The sequence below is a fragment of the Neolamprologus multifasciatus genome, chromosome 17 (genome assembly GCF_963576455.1).
Source record: "Neolamprologus multifasciatus chromosome 17, fNeoMul1.2, whole genome shotgun sequence".
Classification (NCBI taxonomy): domain Eukaryota; kingdom Metazoa; phylum Chordata; class Actinopteri; order Cichliformes; family Cichlidae; genus Neolamprologus; species Neolamprologus multifasciatus.
The window spans coordinates 21,628,280-21,647,427 of NC_140455.1; the positions used below are offsets into that span (position 1 = coordinate 21,628,280).

Genomic DNA, 19,148 nt, shown 5'->3' on the forward strand with positions numbered 1-19,148 from the left:
ACGCAAGGCAGAAGGATATACTCATCAAATAAACAGGATCATAAGAATATAAGACCACGAGCACTACAAATGTAACAGAAATATGTTGACATAAAATGGCATGTTATTTGAAATCTACATGAAACAATGACACAAGTACTTTTTTTTAATTTTTCTAATTTATTTATTTTTTTTACCAATTGTCCAAATTAGTCTGTGATTGGACTTAGTGTGACAGAAATCATATTTATATACAACTAAATATGACTCAGCAAACATGGTTTAGATGGATGATTCCTCACTTGATGACGAATCATCCATTTCCATATTTGTGGAGTCTTAAATTTGATGTCAGTGAACTTATCGATGGTTGGTGTTAAAAAAAAGCCCCCAAATCCCCTATGAGCAAGCACTTGGCGACAGTGGAGAGGAAAAACTCCCTCTTAATGGGGAGAAACCTCTGACAGAACCAGGCTCAGGAAGGGGTGGCCTTCTGTCTCGACCGAGAGGGGTTCAAATGTTCACTGACAATTTAGTTGTATATAAATATGATTTTTAGGACTTGATGTTGAGACCAATTAGGTGAAATTGGGGACGCTCACAGTTCCGCTTCTTCTTGTTCTTCTTCTTACTTGGCGGAATCTCTGGCAGGCTCTTAACTTCAGTCTCGAGTTCAGCCACCTTGACATTGAGCATTTTCTGTTTGTCTCGTAGACTTTGCAAAGATTCCTGTACAGAGAATGCAGCTGACTCTTCTTTTTCTATCTTCTGTTGTTCTGTGGTGTCTTTTTTTTTCTGAGGCTCCTGCAGAGACATTGCAGTGGATGGCAGTGAGTCCTCTTTTTCCATCTTCTCCTGTTCTCCAGTCTCGTTTTCTTTCAGAGGCTCACATTTGTGCATTTCATTTGCAGCAGTGGAATTTTGTTCTTTGTGCTGCTGTGGGATTTTAAGTGAGGAAGCTTTGGCCTCTTTCAGCTCTTGCTCAAGAGACTCTACCTTCAAATCATGAAGGGCCTTGTTGGGGCAGAGCTGGGATTTCAGGTCACTGATTTCCAGGTTGAGTGTCTCCTGCTCCTGCCTATGTTTAACGGCCTGCTCTTCAAGCTGATTTTGAGCTGCTAGGAGCTGTTTCTGGAGCATCTCAATCTGCTCTTGCTGAATCTTACATTTGAGCTCAAATTCAGCCTCCTTAGAGGAGTTCAGTCCTACAGAGTCAGTGTGTGAAGCCTCTGTGATTGGAGTGGCAGACTCCACACACTGCTCGGTGGTAGGGTGGCTGATTTGGTCCTGCAGGGTAACCATCACCTCATCCAATATGGCAATAGCTTCATTGTCATTTGCGAGAGTGTCTGTCTCACTGATGTCATTGAGCTTATTACTAGAAGCCTCTTCCAGCTGCTCTATGAGGTCTTTAATCGTTTCCTCATGATTTCGCTTGTTCTCGTGAATTTGTTCATGAAGTTTGTTCACCTGAAACTGGTGATAAGATGCCCTCTTGTTTGCACCTACCATTTTCCAGTAAAGGTTGTTCTGATGGTATTGGGAGGCTTCCAGTTGGTGTCTGAGAGCAGCAATCTCGTGCCAGGGATTAAACGGGGGTCTAAGAATGGGATAGGGTATATATTGCCAATTCCATCCATTAGGCACAGGGTTTGGTCTGCTGGGGTTCTTCCCATTTCCCTCTCTCTCCATGTCCTCCTTTGCATTTGAAATGGGGAGGGATTCAGCCTTTTCTTTTTCGGAAGTGGCTTCAGTGTTTTTTTGCATTTCTTCATTTTTCGGGTTTGCTCCATCACCCATGCTGTTTTGAGCTTCAAGAAGAGCCCGGGCATATGCCCGAGTAATTGGTCTTCTTGGTTCTTCAGTTACTCTTTTCTGCTTTTGCTTTTTTTGTTTCTTTGGTTTCACAACCATTTCCTTTGGTGGTTGTGCCACAGGAGACTTTTCAGTATTTGGTTGTGCGGCTTTATCAACCTCAGGTTTTGGTCTTTCTAAGATTTCTGGTGTGATGACCATTTCTATTTTTGCTTCTGCCATTGTAGATGCGTCAGCGTTTGCGTCTGCGTTTCTCTGCGTCTGCCTTGTCTTTGTTTTAACAACCAGGTATATTCCAGTAGAATGTGCACCGTGACATCACAGGCTGTTCCTTTGATGTGCTGTTCCTTTGATGTGCCATGATTGGAACAATTCAAAATAAAATTCCCAGAAACCTAATGTAAAGGAAAGGCTTTTATTTTGTAGCACATACTGAATTAACACTATAAAAGCTACTCTACAGGAATTGCAATAAAAAAATAAAACAAAAGCAAAATATGTTTTTTTAAATGGTTCTTAAAAAAACTAACCAAAGTAGAAGACGACTGTTTAGTGGAAAGTATTCGACATTTTAGAGATTCTCAGGCATAATAACTTCTTTCATAATTTAAACAAGGACAGGTAGAAAATGTTCATATTTAGTGAAAGATATTTATTAACATTATCCAATGAGAGTGACTCTTGGTGGTTGCCGAGGCGACAGAATGTCATCTATGTTTTGTTTTAAATTCAGTTTCATTGCTGAATCTAAGAAACAACAGACTGCAGTGGGAGACTTTAATATAGCTTTACTAACTCTTACTATCATATCCATTGTGGAAAAATCTGTCTTTATTTAGCATAATATATTTGTTATAAGCACTAAATATGTTTTATGATTAACTGATGAACACTAACGTACCAAGCTGAAAATTCTGCTCACCAGTCAGCAGCTTATATTCACAAAAAACTGATAAATCTACGATCCATGCAACTCTAACCAGCCAACAAAAACATGTGTTCATAATACAAAACAAGTTTACTTTGTGAAATGTTAAAAGGTACAAAAAATAAAACAATAAAGTAAAACAATATGTTTTCAAGACTTTTTCACAAGTTCCTATATCTCACTGAAATGTTGCTCTGTAGCTGATTTCTCGTATTTTAAGTGTGATTAGAAATTTTGACTAGAAACAAGACAAACATACTTGATAAGATTTTGAGGTTTTGCAGTGTACAGCAGCAGAGGTTTTATGACTTCATGGAAGTAGTAGTCAGACTTTGAGTACAATTACCAAATGTTTCCTGACTTAGGGACAGCCGACAGTGCTTCACAATTAGCCTTCAAGTCAAGCCTTTGTTTTTAGCATTTTATACCACTAAAGAAAGGAAATGCAGGGGATATATTCATGGAATATATAGAACAGATGCATCTCTCCTGATAAAAGCATAAAAGAAGCAGAGGATTCTCATTCTGTTCAAATGAGTCTTTTTCCCCAACACAATACACCACAAATATGATTTATGAGTTCATAAAAACCCTGAATCTTCCTTGGAAAACAGCATTATTCTCTCTCTCTCTCTTTCTCTCTCTCTCTCTCTCTCTCTCTCTCTCTCTCTCACACACACACATACACACACACACAGAAACGCACACTGCTGTGATTTTAGTCAGTATCTGCACAGCACTCCTTCCTCTCTTGTGGCGCCACATGGTCAGGTAGATATGAAACAGCCAGAGGGAACAATTGAAGGAGGAGAAGGAGGTCTGATGTTTCCTCTCCAAACAACTTTAATCAAAGTAAGCCGTGAGCCACCAGTTTGAACAAGTCTGTAAACGATTTTCTTTTTAGGTATTTTAGCTTAAATAACATAATTAAAGATGTCCAAAGTTCTTATAAATTGTCTAAAACACACACACATTTTTTTTGTTTTTGTGTTTATTTTTACATATATTTGCCATCAATTCATGTTAAATTTGTGCGTTATATTCCTCCATGATGCAGGAAATTAAGTGTCTCGGAGTAAAGCAAACATTTTCAGCCGTAAACACCTTCATTTTCACTCTCCTTTCATTGCTTTTCCTGACACTCAAACATGTCTCAGGCACAGAAAATTTCCTCGCTTTTAAGCCCTGCCTGTGCCCCGCCGAGCCAAAAACACTCCTTCTTTCATCTCCCTCTGCTTCCCTGTCCTCACATTCACCCTCTCTTCCCATTAAAGCTGCCACCCTCCTGCTCACTTTCATTACAAATCTGAGCCAACAATTATATTTTCCAACATTTTTATGCTTCTCCCCTTTGGAAGAGAACTTCCTTGCCTGTCTGTCACCTCTAGGCTTTTATCTTCTGCACGATCTTCCTCTCTGTCACTTATTCATGTACTTGCAGAACTTGGCACTGCACGTTTAATCCCTTTCAACCCTGCAGTTCTGCTGCAATCCAAAGGAACCTTGAAAACTAAAACTGGGTGCAATCCCTCTATATTTAGTCCACAAGACTAGATTCAACTATGTAGATGTCCTTCCGTGTTTTTCTGTTGATAGGGATGAGCCCCATTAGGCCCAGCAGTGACTAAGTAAGGATCCTTAGACTTTCATACAAGCAGAGTAGGACGGAGGCTGCTGCGGCTAAAGCTTGGCAGTGCGGACAGTGACTAATCAGTCTGGGCATCTACATGTATCATCAGGCAGAAGTAATCAGTCTGACATGGTATTATCAAACACTCCAGCAGCGGGTCAGCCATGAAGCCAAGCCTGCTGAAATGTAGATTCAACAGTGCAAGGTGCACGACTCTTTTATAAATCCGTCACTAAGTCCTTCTCGGCTAGACCTGAAATAAATCTTTTGCCACGAGGCGGGAAACAGAAATACGCTGATACTGTGAACTTCCCAGCAAACAGCTGCTTAATCTGCAGCAGATGAGACCTATTCACGTACATATGGAGTTTCTGGCTACGTCTCTTCGTCTGCAGATTGGTGAACAGGGACTGCAGGGCGCACAGGGTCAGAGCAGATCTGTAGTGCCAAGTTTAAAACTGTGACACTCCTTCATCTGTCTGTCTGATCATCTTCATCAGTCACATCTCCGTGCTCTCCCCATAGCTGTTGTCCTCTCCCTCTCCATGTTTTTTCCCTGTATGATGCTTGCTGTCTCTCCCTCACTTCCTCCCTGGTGTGTGAGAATTAGTAAGCCGTTTTCAGAGGGTGAATATCAAAGCCGTGGATAATCTCTTCTGCCATTTTTCTTCAAATAACGTACGTTTGGAAATGAAGGCTTTCATTTTAATTATGAAGGAAATGTTGAGTTTGTGTGAATATTGCAGTAATGCAGTACATTTAACAGAGGCAGCAGATCAAAAGAAGCTTATTATTATGCGACCAGTTATGTGCACAGACCATTTTCTTCTAAGTCCTGTCATGTTTCCTGGGTCGTACCCGGTGATTTACATTCTAGTTCTATATTGTGTTCCATCCTTTGACTACAGTATTATTTCCCAGCACTTCTGAGTTGTGTTATCTAAGTTTCTAGTTCTCAGTTCCTTGGTTGTTGTTGGTTCCCTTTTGTTTCCAGTCTGCCCTGGTGTCGTCCTGGTTTGATCTCTGAATGAGGTCAGCCTTGTCTCTGCGTGTTTCCCTTTCTGTCTTTGTGTCGAGTCTGCATTTCTGTTCCCTCATTCCTGACGTATTCTGATAGTCTCTCATTCTGCGTGTGTTATGTTCCGCTTTGCTTCTCTTCAGTTCATTAGTTGGATTCTGTTCAGCTGTCTTCCCTCACGTGTCTCCACTTTGCTTTTACCTCACGTCTAAACTTTGGTCCTCAGTTTTCTTCTGTCCTTTGTTGTGTCATTCCTCATGGTCCCTATATCCTTGTGCTGTGTGTCTTCCTTGTGCCCTATTTTCCTTTTGTGTAGTAAGTTCTGATTTCCTAGCATTCCAATTGTAATAGTATTCTTGGTAGATTTGCTTCCTAGAACCACCTTATGAGTTTCAGAAATAAAGCTATATCTCTGAGCATTTCCCTGAGTCTGCCTATCAAGCAGCACTAGATATGACAGTAGTATACATTTACAAGCTCGTACTCCTCAGATTAAAGTTGCTCTCTGACTCAAGGATTCAAACTGTGACTTCATGAATCAACTTGTGCACCACATGCATCTGGTTGCAGTTGTCTATACTGGTTTTTGACCTGGTTCTGTGTGGTTTATCCTAAATATCATGGGTAGCCTGCCACGTTAGCCCAAAGTTTATTATTTATGCTGGACTGCTGGTTGTAGCAATGCCTTACATGTCGATGCAAAGGGTTTCCAGCTGTGTATCTTAGTTTCGGATCCTTGTTAAAGAGTATAAGCGAGCCCATCCTTTGTAAACGGAGCTTGCGCCACAGTCAGTGCATATCTTGTTATCCTAACCCAGCTATCTTTATTTGGCAATTTAGTGTGATATTATAACTTGGAGTGTGTCAGTTATTTAATTTAAAAATCTTCATAGTTTAAATCTTTGTTTAAAAACATTTTTAACATTTCAAACCAAGTTTGAGGTCAGAAGTGTTAAATAAATTACATTTTCTTGTAGGTTAGCTTCGTAAGCTCAGGATGAGCCAGGCAGCAGGTACATCTAGTAAAACCATGAACAGTGTGCTCTAATCTTCAGTTCTCCGAGACATCTGAACCTGTGTGCACATTTTTTTAAGCCTTTAATTCAATTTCTTCATTTTATTTATTGCCTTCCCTCCTTTTTGTATCTCTGCCTCAGAAGCAACTCTGTTTCTTTCAAGCAAATGAACTGAAGAAGACTTTCTCCTCCTCCTTCTCCTCCTCTTCCTCACGCTCCCTAAGCGCTTTTCACCCTCTATAATAGCATTTCTTCAGGGAAGGCTAAAGTTCCCCGCTATCCAGCCATGCCTTTTCTTTCCATGCCTAAATTAATGGGACTCTTGAATGGGTGCGCTGGGGGTGGGTAAAGGCTGAGAGGGTTTAAGGAGATGTGGCGGTAAATTTAAGCTGACTGCAGCAGACTGCTGTACTGTTGAGGCTGGTCACACAGCCACAGCTTTATAAACCCTGATGCAGCTTTATTGTATGCACTATGTGCGTAAATGGCCTAATCGATGCCGTTAGACACACAAATACAGTGGAGCACAAACATGCAACATATGCAACAGATGGTCCACTGAATGGGCACAACAGAGATGGGTTTTTGTTTGCCAAAGACAGGTTGACCTTCCCCAGAAGAAAAATCTCCATTTGAATAAAATGTTTTTAAACCAGGGTGGCATAAGCCAGCAGGGGCTTCCCTGTGCTTTTAAGGTTTCCTCTTTCATACTTTAGTATCCTTTAAGTCCAAGAAGCACATGTTTGATTAACTGATCCTAAAGTGCCGATAGGTGGGACTGATCGTCTCTCTCTCTGTCCAGGATTTACCTTGTCTTTTCCCTGAATTGGTAAAGGAAGTGGACAGATGGAATATTTTTAACCAGTTGCTAAAACCAGATACCTGAAGATGGTGGGTTGGCCAATTAACCCAAAAACAAAAGTCGGCAGAGGCGATAGTTTTAACATTGTCAGCTGGCCCCTTATATCCACTTTATGTCTCAAATTAAACGTTTTAAACATAAACTGTTACATTTATGTTCAGAAGATTAAGCATTTTATAACATCACAGTAAATGTAACAGTTATATTTGTATGTATGTTGTTCTGCTTTTAAGTCTAATGTCATTTACAATTCTGTGTCTAAAGGTTCCTGCAGTTTCTAAAGGGGCACCACTAACAGATCAGAATTACCCAAGTTCGTTAAAATAAAATGATCCGCATGGCTGTTCTCCTTTATGTTTCATTAAAGTCTGGTGAAAAGGATTTGTGAGGTTAACCGCAAGTCAGCGACACTATGTGGACAAGAGTGTGATGAATTGTAGCGCTCAGGACCCAAATATGGATACATGGAAATGGGTTAGCCAAACTTAAAGTTAAAGCAAGCCTTTAATTTTGTTTGCTGAAAGTCCATAAAGCAAAGTCCAGAAAAACAAACAATTCAAAACTGGCTCAAAAAACAGAAAAGATTTTTAATAGATAGGAATGGCAGGACTACACATGCTAACACGCTGAGGGCTAATGGGAATTAGACACAGCTGGGAGAAAATGAGGTGCTCTAAATTTACACAATCACATGTGACTCAATGCGTCACATCTACAGGAGCCAGTGAAACCTGTGCCATAAAGCTCCCGGCACACAGTTTTTGTGCTGATGTTAATGCCAGAGGAGGTTTAGAGCTCTGCAGTTAGCAGAGAGTTGGTGACTCACACATCACACACAATCCCTGAGCTCAGTGAGTTCTTCATAATGAATATCAAGGAAAAGTGTTTATACACCAGAATCAAAGATTAGGAGGCGTGGCCAGCATTTCGTCCACATGCTGTAGTTGTTATACTTTGTTCTAATTTATAAAACAAAGACACAAGTCTGCTATGACTATGGATTAAAGAGAGGTAGTAAAAATGTTTACATATTAAAAATAAAAGCGTTTCCAGTTAACAGATTCATCTTTACATCTTTAAAATTGCGATAAAACAGGGAAACCATTGGATCTAATGTGAAACATATTAATTTCTATCGCATGTCCCAGTCCTAGCTGTGTCTAATATGTTTCACATTAGATCCAAAACACGGTTACATGAGCAGATCTATCAGAATGTGTGAGAGCTTTCATAAAGGACAGCACAGCCTCTCTGAGCAAACACCCAGGCATCACAGGATGTTTGAAATAAATATCTAAAGGGTCACGCTTTCAAAGCGTGGGGCAGCGGCCACGCTTTCATGTGTCGTCCCACCACACGCCTACGTCACCGCCTGCCCCACACCGCTAGAGTGTGACATTTAGGCCCCTTTGTCTTCTTCTGAGTGGTTTCAGGTCTCTCTCTGCTCATTTTTTCCCTCAGAATCAGTGACAACTGCTGTGATGTGTAGGTGTACCGAGGCAGAGTTAAAGGAACTGGAAATCACAAGTGTGAAATTAAAGTGAGAGGTCAGCGAGAGATAAGAGGAAGGGGTTCAACAAACCGACACCTCCACTGTTATTTCTTCAAAATATCAAGTGACTCAGCTGCTAAAACCCCGACATTCACATACTGTAGGATGGCCGACTGCTAAAAGTCTCCTTTATAAATAGCTCTATAGATTTATTAGCTTTTTGAGCAACAGAGACTTATATAATCCATTGTTTCTCAACGTTTCCTTTGCTAGCTGTGAGACACATTAAGCGAAAACATGCTAGCTTTCCATCTTTGCTTTATCTTCAAATGAAACTTAAAAGTTTAATAAATTGCCGCTAAAAATTTGTTATAAAAGCGCAGATTTTTTCTCATGCTCTCTCTTTGTGCTCTCCACTAACCTGTATTTAGGTTTTATCCTTGTTCTGATGTGACCTAAAACGTAACCTATGGATTATAGGGATAAAATATTCAAAAACCCAACTCAGCACAAGGTGATACAGTTCAACAGTGGCCTCCGGCATGAGCATAAACCTGTATTAGAACCTTTACAGAGCAACCACAATGGATCATCTTAATGAGGGTAGGGTTGTAAGCAGGAATAGAACTAAAGTGAGGGAATCTAACGCTTCTATTTTCTGCTGACAAAATAAATTATGACAGAAGGAAGACTAAGCCTCTGTTTACACTACAAACTTTTCAGACCAGGCAGCTTGAGGCTAAAGTCAAGGACAAGGTTATATGTTAATGAAGCTGAGCACACACACAACAGGAAACCGGTTAAAGGATGAATAAATCCTATCATATCAAGCATTCGTGTTCAAGCGTGAGGAGAGGAAGTGCCCCTCAGACTTTAATGACAAACCAAATATACAGACACGCTTGTGTCTTTCATAAATCACAGCAACCGGTGAAAACATAACTTTTTTTTAATAACAATTAGGTGATTATTTTTTATAAAAGGTGGTTGTCTTGTGGTTTAATCCTGGTATAAATGTGCGAATTTTGGTTTGTTATTGTAGAAACTGAGCAGGTGAAATGCCTGTCAAAGTATCCCGTCACTGTAGGAGTGAAGGGTTTATGTTTTTCCTTTAATTAGTTATAGTGTGTCTGAATGTCTGCTGACGCACAGCTGGCGCCATCAACAGTAAGAGGCTGCTAACAACATTGCTTGTCGCCATGGTGATAAATTGAGCATTGCATTAACAGAAGAGATGAGGCGTAATGGACGGTGACTATGGCATCGCACCTTTCGTTAGTGCGTGCACAAAAATCAGAGGATGCAGAGGAAGTAATTTGAATAAAAGCTTGTCAGTGAAGGTCATTATCATCAGGAGAGTTGAACACAAACAGCTCCGGTCTCATCAGTGTCTGATGAGGCCACGTTCGGTTTGTGTAAGTCTGCTGCTTCCCTCGTCTCCTGGTTTTATTAGTGAGGGAACACAGAGGTGAGACATTCTTCTTTATAACGTCACTTCACTTTGCTGAGGTTTTCATTTACGGCCCGCAGTCTTAAGATCCCACAGGAACATTTCAATCAGGCTGAGTTCTGGACTTCTGCTGGGCTACTGCAACACCTTGATTATTTTCTTTATCAGTAATTCTGTTGCAGATTTGCTGCTGTACTTGGAATCTTTGTCCCATTGCATGACCAAATTTAGGCCAAGCTTTAGCTGTCCTCACATTTGACTCCAGACCACTTTGGTACAGAGGAGGAGTTTGTGATTGACTCAATGTCTGCGAGGTATACACGTCCTGTGGCTGCAAAACAAGCCCAAATCATTACCCCTCCACCACTGTGCTTCACTGTTGGTATGAGGTGTGTGTGTGCTAACATGCTGTGGATATTGTTCTAGAAGCTTTGTGGTTTGTTGGGATGCAGCTTTGCATACCTAAGTCTAGCTGGCATGTTCTTTCTAGAGGTAAGAGGCTTTCTCTTTGTAGTCGTTCCAAACAAGCAACACTTGTCAAGTCGTTTTTATAGTTTCTTTATGAACTTTAACATTTAACTGAGGCCTGTAGAGTCTGAGGTGTAGCACTTGGGTTTTTCTGTATCTCTGAGTATTGTATGGTCACTGATCTTGGGGTCAATTTACTGGCCTTATAAACCTTCCCCAGACCACAAAACCTAAAGAGGGTGTACTTTCTTTTTACGTGACTGTGGGAAGCTAGACATTTTCTGCAGCAGTTGGTGGGGACCAAAAGTAGAGCTAAAAGTGAGATAATATTGATTTACATTCATCAATGTTAAGTAAACATGAATTTAAATGAAGGACATTACTCCATGTGCTGGATATGAAAATGTAAATTTTCACAATTCACTGTGTAGCACATGCCTCTTACCAGCATTTGGCAGCTAAAAAGGTCCATCCCTAAAAATACTGTAACTAAAAACTTTATATTACCCACAAGCTTCCATGGACCCTCTTAAACTTCACAACAATATATTAGGACACGAGTACCTGGGCTGGCTAAGCATTCGACCTTGACCTTCATTGTAATTTGACCTTAAAACCATTTTGAGTAATCCCAAAAGGTTGATTCTATTCATCTGGACTTAGCGTTGTCAGTGGGAGAAACATTTCGTCACTTATCCACAGCTTTGCTGTGCTAATGTGAAATCCCTCAGTCAGAACATGGTATATCATCTTTAGATGGAAACTAGTGATCTCTAACTTTTCATGGATGCCTGGATGTTTAACTTCATTTATTACACCTGAGCAGCCACACTGACCATTTTATTACAGATGAAACAATGTAGACAGTTTGTAACTCTCAGTGTTGCCACGGTGTTTATTTGACTTTGGGACATGAATCGAAGTTTGGACCCAGAAACAGCTAACGACATCAGACTTAAAGACTGGATAATTAAAACATTCTGATGTCAGGATGTTGTAACAAAAACATCATAAAATATCAAAGTATTAGTACAGCCTTTACACTCTTTGAATACTGTTCTTCAGTGCTATTTTAAATAATTCTCATTATTTATGCTCCTGCTCCTTTTATTGGCACACTCTTACACCTTCCTTTTGGCCTCTTGCATCAGCTTAGTTTAGCTTGTTATCGCTTTCTGTTTTGCACTACGGTGCTTTTGAGGCTAATGGGAATCTTGCAAGTTTAGCCATTTAATTATTTTTTTTAATTGTTAGTTGTAGCCACTAACAGTGCAGCAGGCAAAGACAAAGACACACATGCATAAACGCACACACAACTCTTTGTACGGAAACCCTCACAGACACTAAACCTCAGCTGATTCACCTCGAGGATATGCATTTTATGTCTTTAATTAATTCAGTTCCTGATCTTGTACTGGCTTCTAACCAGCTGCTGGCAAGTCAACACAGTAAGCGCTACGTGGAGCAACGAGCATTCTCAGAAATTTATATCATGAGGACTGACAGTTTTCAGGCAGATGTGAGATTGGGAGTAATGATGAAGATGTGGGCTTTTGTTCACTACATGCTAGACACGCTGAACAAACTCTATAAAATTGTCTGGGTGCAAAAATAAAATGTAATTAGCGTGAGAGGAAAGTGTGAGTCATAATGAGACTAGAAGCAAATGGAAACATTAAATATCAAAAAAGAACAGAAGGTTTTTTTGTTCTACAGCCCTTTAGTGCGACTAGTCCTGTTAATAATTATTTATCTCATTACAACCTCTTTTAGATTATTTAAATGTTATTTTTTAATCTTTAAAAGTTTCGTTGCCTTGTACTTGTGACGTGCAATGACAATAAAGTTGAATTCTATTCTATTCTATTCTAAAAGTTGTTTCAGTCCATGTGTTCGCTTGGTTTTAATGGCATCATAACCTCGATGTAAGTATAAATTACAGTACAGACGTGCAGGAGATGCAGTATAGTCATGGCTGTGTGGACCCTGTAACCCCAGTCCCAGCGAGACACCATCGTCCATTTATGAGTCCTTCATAAAGATCGTAATCATAAGAATCAGACTTTGACCCTTCACCTGGAACCACTTTGCCCTGGGAGGCCCTACTGGGGCAAATAGGCCTCAGGGGCATACATAAACCTCTCCATCTTTTTAAGGCGCCTATTCATGGACGATTCATGACGAGGGTTCCTCCATGTCACCATAAGCTCACTTGGTTGAGCTTATGGTGCTCCAAATACCAAAGGTTGGAGTAGTTGCATGTATTCAAGTCTTCCCCCGCAATAGCCCCACTTTCTCCTTGCTTTCTTGTCTACTCTCTGCACCGTACTGCCAAATAAAGACTATAAATAGAATTAAACAAAAGGAAATCATCCCACAACACTGAAATTCAGAACAGAAACTGTAACACTTTGATAGGAGATGACTGTACTGGAAGTGTTTGGATGTTATCTGAGGAGAAAGCAAAACTAAATTATGCCAAAGGCCTTCAGCTTGTCCTTCACAACAAACCGAATTTGTTCGAGGTGGCATGTGCCAGAAACATCATTATGGTGAGAGTATAATGAATTAAAACAGTCAACGTGTGAGGACACTAAAGCATTCATCCATCCTTCAACTCCTTTGTCTTGTTTTTGCAAATTCAAATCATCAAATTGTAAATGTGATATCAAGAGGCATCTTTGTGCTTCATGACTTGTGGCTCGATTTGACCCCATACATTAAGGAACTTCAGGAAGGAAACTATTTTCACATATTTTCTGTAGATGATGATTTTGCTCACTTTTTCAAAACTTTCTCTTTGTGAATTTGAATCATACAGCTTCGACTGCCCATAATTGGTAACCATAAGCTTGATTGTTGATGAATCAGGAGAATAACGGCAGAATAATTGCACAGACATGTTTAAAGTCCAGTGGCCCCTGTGATTAACCTGCATGTTGGCTTTTCTGTCTGGAGGTTGGCATCAGCGTGGATTGGATAGATCTTGTTCAAAGTCCTAAGCTGATATAGAAGGGGGTCAATCAACCTGCAGGTCTGTTTGTGTTTTTGATGTTAAAACAACAATAAAGCAATCTCATGAAGGTGCCGTCATTAAACACCTCAAAGAACCACCTGAAGCTCAAAGGTCAACTTGCCATCAAGCACAGAGTGACAGCATTTGTACTACTGCTTAAACTCCACAGCCGAGAGAATCATATCTACGAGCATCTCTCCAAGAAGCAGCACTACACCACTCTGAAACCTCTGCAGGGTCTTTATTGCTCAGCAGAAACACAATTACTGAGTCATCTGTACACTTAGAAGTATGGTGCCTCATGAATTGGGCACCTGTTAGTGTACAACACAAATAAAACACACCCCTGAAACCATCAGGTGGATTTACTTCATTATATCAAACACGTAGAGGTTTGGGCCTGCAGGTGTAGGATGTTTTTGGACACCTCCTGGCATTTTCTCCTCTCTTTGACATAAACTCTGACATAAACGTTTATGTGAGTCTGTGACTGTGTGCATGCTGTATATACACAATTATATATACACAGATATACAACATACAGATGTAATGGTTGGTTAAATGCATGTATTTCTGGATGCAGATGGGTCTGCCTATCGTGCACTAAATCAAAAATGCATTTCATTTTAGAATATTTTATCTTGTGCTGATAAAAAAAAAATAGCAATGCTATTGTACAATAATGTTATTTTTTAATTCAATTTCTGCAGTTCTTCCTGGTCGTTCTGGAAGTCTGGACTCCCAAATATAACTAAATATTTATAATTCTTCTTGTTTTAATATTTACAAAAATGTTATTTATTTAGAAACAATTTCTGATGGCAGCAAATTTGGAAAGATGGTCAGGAAACATGAAAAAGTGCCTGTGGAGTCCGGTCAGAGGGAGTTATACTGACAGCTGCAGACGGCTGAATAGTAATTTGGCTCAAAGTCTTTTCTCCTCGGTGCTGCCGTGCCCATGCCTGCCTGTCTGACTGACTGAATTCATATTTGTGGAAACAACACACTAAACAGCTTTATCTGAAAAACACTGCAGTCCTGCCTGCTTTTGTACTTACTTGGTAATGTATGAAATGTTACTGCCATGCATAAAAGTTTTAGACGTGCACTCCTTTACATTAATCTGAGAACATATTACATATTGGCATCTACTGGGCAGCAATACAGAAAAACATCTGGCATCCAGCAGTTTTCAGTCTTCACCAAGACTGTGATAAAAATTCTTAGTCATTTATACACCTCACTGCATTTAATTATTTGCTATTATTAATGTATGTCTCTCTTCCACAGCATGTCTTTGTCCTGTCTTCATCCACTCACCCCCAACCGGTCGACCCTCCCTGAGCCTGGTTCTGATGGAGGTTTCTTCCTGTAAAAGGGAGTTTTTCTTTCCCACTGTTGCCAAAGCGATTGCATAGGGAGTCATATGATTGTTTGGGGTTTTTCCTGTTTTCTTTGTATCATTGTAGGGTCTTTCCCTTACAACATAAAGTGCCTTGAGGCAACTGTTGTTGTGATTTGTGGCTGTATAAAAAAAAACTGAATTAGATTTTTATGTGGGGTTCAATTTACTAAGGCACGAATAAAAATTACATTTTAGTCAATTTATTTATAGAGTGCTGTACATAAACAAAAACCTACAAACCTCAATGAACTGAATCAGCACTCGTCCACAACAATGTGAGACTGATAAGATCATACAGAAAACGATTACTTCAAGTTACTTCAAGTTATTCCGGCTAAAGGTGGTTCTACGAGCTCCTGAATCGCAGGCTGTAGTTATTCATTCATTACTTTGACATTTTGGTTTCATTTTAGTTGAAACTGACTGGCACAGTGTAATATGTCTTGTGTTTTTGTTCCTTTCAGGTTGCGTTTGACAAATTTTGAGACCTGATATAGACCAAATACATTTTTTTTAAATATATCATGACAAATAAAACCTTAGAACTGACAGATAGTGTACTACTTTTTATCATGACTGTAAGATGATTGGCAGGGTTATGGGATTTTAGAGATGGCATACTTGGTTGATTACAGCCCTCAACGAATGGTAACTAAAACAGATGGTTCAAATCAACCCACATGAGAGAAGCAGTTAGTTGGTGGTTGAAGGTGGTGTGATGAGGAGGCTGCTGCTAGATATTTTTGGTTGCAGTTCATTTCACACCCATGAAGTGATGTCCTTAAAACTAAAAGAAAGGTATTCTACTACAGCTAAAGTTATCTCTACTACAAAAACCTTTAAATATCCAAAATACGGAACCCCATAAATTGCTTCAATTCCTTCTTTTAAAAATTAATCAGAAGAAGAAAAAAAACAAATTTATATTTTTTAGATTACAGGTCTGTTCCCTATTTATTCTGGACTATAACTAGGGGTGGGTTTTTATAATCGATTTATCGATTAAAATCGATTCTGGCTTGGATTACGTAAAATCGATTCATTAAAATCCTGAATCGATTTTTTAATATAAATTTATTTTGCCCGAAATGCCAGAATCTCAGGTGAAACCTCACAAAATTTCAACAACCACCAAACAGCTAAGACAGTAAATGAGAGCAGGAACACGGATTCTGCACAAAGACGTAAACACACAGCGCAACCCGCGGATCAGAATCAGTTAGATGTCGAATCAGCTCGCTGATTCTGATCTGTCGGCGGGTCGAGCTTTGTGTTCACGCCCTTTATGCGCTGATTCTAAAGCTGTTAGTTTTATCTCTCTCCAAACAATATTGACCGAACCAGCAGCAAAAGAAGATCCAAACTAGCTTCACATAAACATCGTCATGTGTTCACTCTTTTCCTTCGACCACGATGCACAGCTCTCTCTCTCTCTCTCTCTCTTTCCCCAAGCGAATAATGCAGAAAACAGTACAGAGAGAGACTCTGTACTGTTTTCTGCATTATTCGCTTGCTTGTTAAGCACAAGTCTACCGTTGTTTACAGCGCTGTCAGCCGACGTTTTTTTTTTTTTTCATTTTATATACTTCCGAAAATAAAACCTAATTTCTGCCATTCAATACTGAACAAATTTAAACTTTTTAAAATTATGCAAAATGCAAAACGCTTAGCCGTGTCTCTAATAAAACCGCTGTAACTTCAGAGGTAATGTTCATATGTTGATTAATGGTTTTCTTTCGTTTTTGATCTACTGCAGAATATTTTTATAAAATCCCAGGCCAGGAAAATCACCTTCATGTTTTTCTGTGTTTTATCTTCAGCTACTTTGACACAAAGGCCTCTGCTGTGATGCTCACACCTTTGATAAAGTCTTGTGTGTCAGCTTCCTTTTTATAGATACAAAAATATGTAAATGTACTGATCTGAATTATAATATTTCTGACTGTCAAAATTTCCCAGATTCAAATCTAAGTGAATTGAATCGAATCGAATTAAATCAAATCGTGGATTGAATCGATTCGGACCTTGTGAATCGGAATTGAATCGATTCTAGAAATCAGTGACGATACCCAGCCCTAACTATAACGCAAGCATTCATGTAATTACCGCATTTGGCCACAGAGAGTGCTGTAGCCCCCACACAACAAAAGCTACATAGTGTTGCTTTAAGTGCACGTAAGGATGAAGGTTAAAAAGACATTACTTCCTTTGAGACTTTCCCTCTGTTATGGGGTTAAAACAAAGTGAGAGAGCAGGAGGAAGACAAGGCAAAGCACTGAGATAAGGTCTTGAATGCTTTAGACACTGCTGGTTACCATGGTAAATGGATGGAAGTGTCTACATTTCTCAGGCTTCGCACACATACTGCACACAGGGTTTGACAACATATCACGCATGCATAACTTGTGAAAACACAGTCGACAGCTGATTATAGACTTGTTGCTGAAGGTTTTTGCAGCGCTGAGACCTCGAGGAGAATGACAGATAAAAAATACCAGCTTCTTCCCTCTACTGTTTCCTTGTTGGTCATCTGATGAAGGCTGTTAGCCTGACAGGACAGGAAGAGGCGCATTGTGGTGGAAGTGGTTACATAAGATCTTTTTTTTTTTTTTAATGCATTTGTGTTGTGCATATACTGGCACAATGAGGCACATAATGCATGTGCACACATAAAACACACAGTGTCAGCACAATAAAAGCAGCCAAAAGCACAGCGCCCTTCCAGGGATACGCTATGGGACGCTTTTCTCACAGCCACAGAGTTCACCAACCGGACATTTTGATAGAGCAGCTGAGATTGTGATGGACAGATAGAGACAGGAGGAACAGAAACAGAAAACTTCACGGTTGACTTCTTTTAGAACAATCATGAAAGAAAGAAAGCGAAAATAAAAACAGCCCAGGCAGTTTTAATAAGTGTGCATAGCCTGTGTTTTGGTGTAGGCATTCCTCAGATGTTATTCAAGCTCCAAAGGCCAATCACACGTCGACGCTCAGAGAAAAACGTGGTGAAACTTGTCTCACTCGACCTCCGACTTGGTTATGTTTAGTGGCAAATGCCAATGTAATCACAACACAGCATAAAATTTAAAAAAAAACAAAACTTCTTTGCAGTCCTTTTTTACCAATGTATTATCTAACCAGAGCAAAATGTCTTCCCCTGCCTACAGGAATATCAAGTTCTTACTATACATCAGAGCACATTTCATTCATAAATTAATGCTTTTATCTTTGTGTGACTGAGCTGCTGTGAATATCAAGTGATTGCAGGTGACTTCGCGTAAACAAAATAAGAAGCGACTTTTTCATCTCTCATCAAGCCGACAACAAGATAATCAACATTCAGTCAGACTTTAGAGTGAAATAAAGTTCAAAAGCTACCTCTGTCACATAGATGAGTGGAATATCGCTGTAGTTCTTCCTCATGTCTCCTCTTCCTCACACCCTGAGGTCAAAGTGCATTCCAGCGTGGTTTTCAGGAGATCTCTGAAATCACCACAGAGCTCTGTCTGGCTCTTTGAAGTTTTACGACTCCCCTCTAAGAGGAGGCAGTAGTGTGTGTGCCAGTCTGTCGACTTCTGTGTGCAATGCAACCGTCTTATTGTGAAATCTAGTGCTTCCTGTCTCAGCAGAGCTGTCAGAGCTCCACCGGCACTGCACTCACTCCTCCTGAGCTGCCCTGTTCTTTTACTCTCCTCACACACTTGTGCCTTTCAGGCGGAAAGGCCACCTTAAAAGGCATGAGGGAGCCTGAGTAGGAATTGTCCTGATCCTTATCGGCCACCCTCCACCGGCCGGGACACACTTTGCACACAGTAACAATAACAACAGCAATTCTCCACTGCCAGTCAAGAGGGAAGAAGCAGAGGATTATGAGATGAGGAGGGACTGAGATAGGGACAGCCTTGGAGAGAGGGAGGGAGGTTTAAGGGAATGACAGAGTGTGGGAATGCTGAGTTAATGCAGGAATCTCCTGCTCCCTGAGGGTGAACGCACTCTACAGGACAGAGACTCTGACAGCACTGCTAATCTGCAGCGTCAGATAACAGCCTCTGTGTGTGTGTGTTTG

General features: G+C 40.1%; 1 protein-coding gene across 1 annotated transcript in view; it reads right to left on the bottom strand.

Moving 5' to 3' along the window:
- Positions 1-19,148, bottom strand: part of LOC146499345 (transmembrane and coiled-coil domain protein 3-like) — a 77,541-nt gene extending 58,393 nt beyond the window's left edge. Inside the window, exon 1 of the mRNA XM_085138621.1 lies at positions 18,461-19,148. Coding sequence (XP_084994747.1) covers positions 18,461-18,505 — 45 coding nt within the window. The 5' untranslated portion in view covers positions 18,506-19,148. The remainder of the gene's footprint in view (positions 1-18,460) is intronic.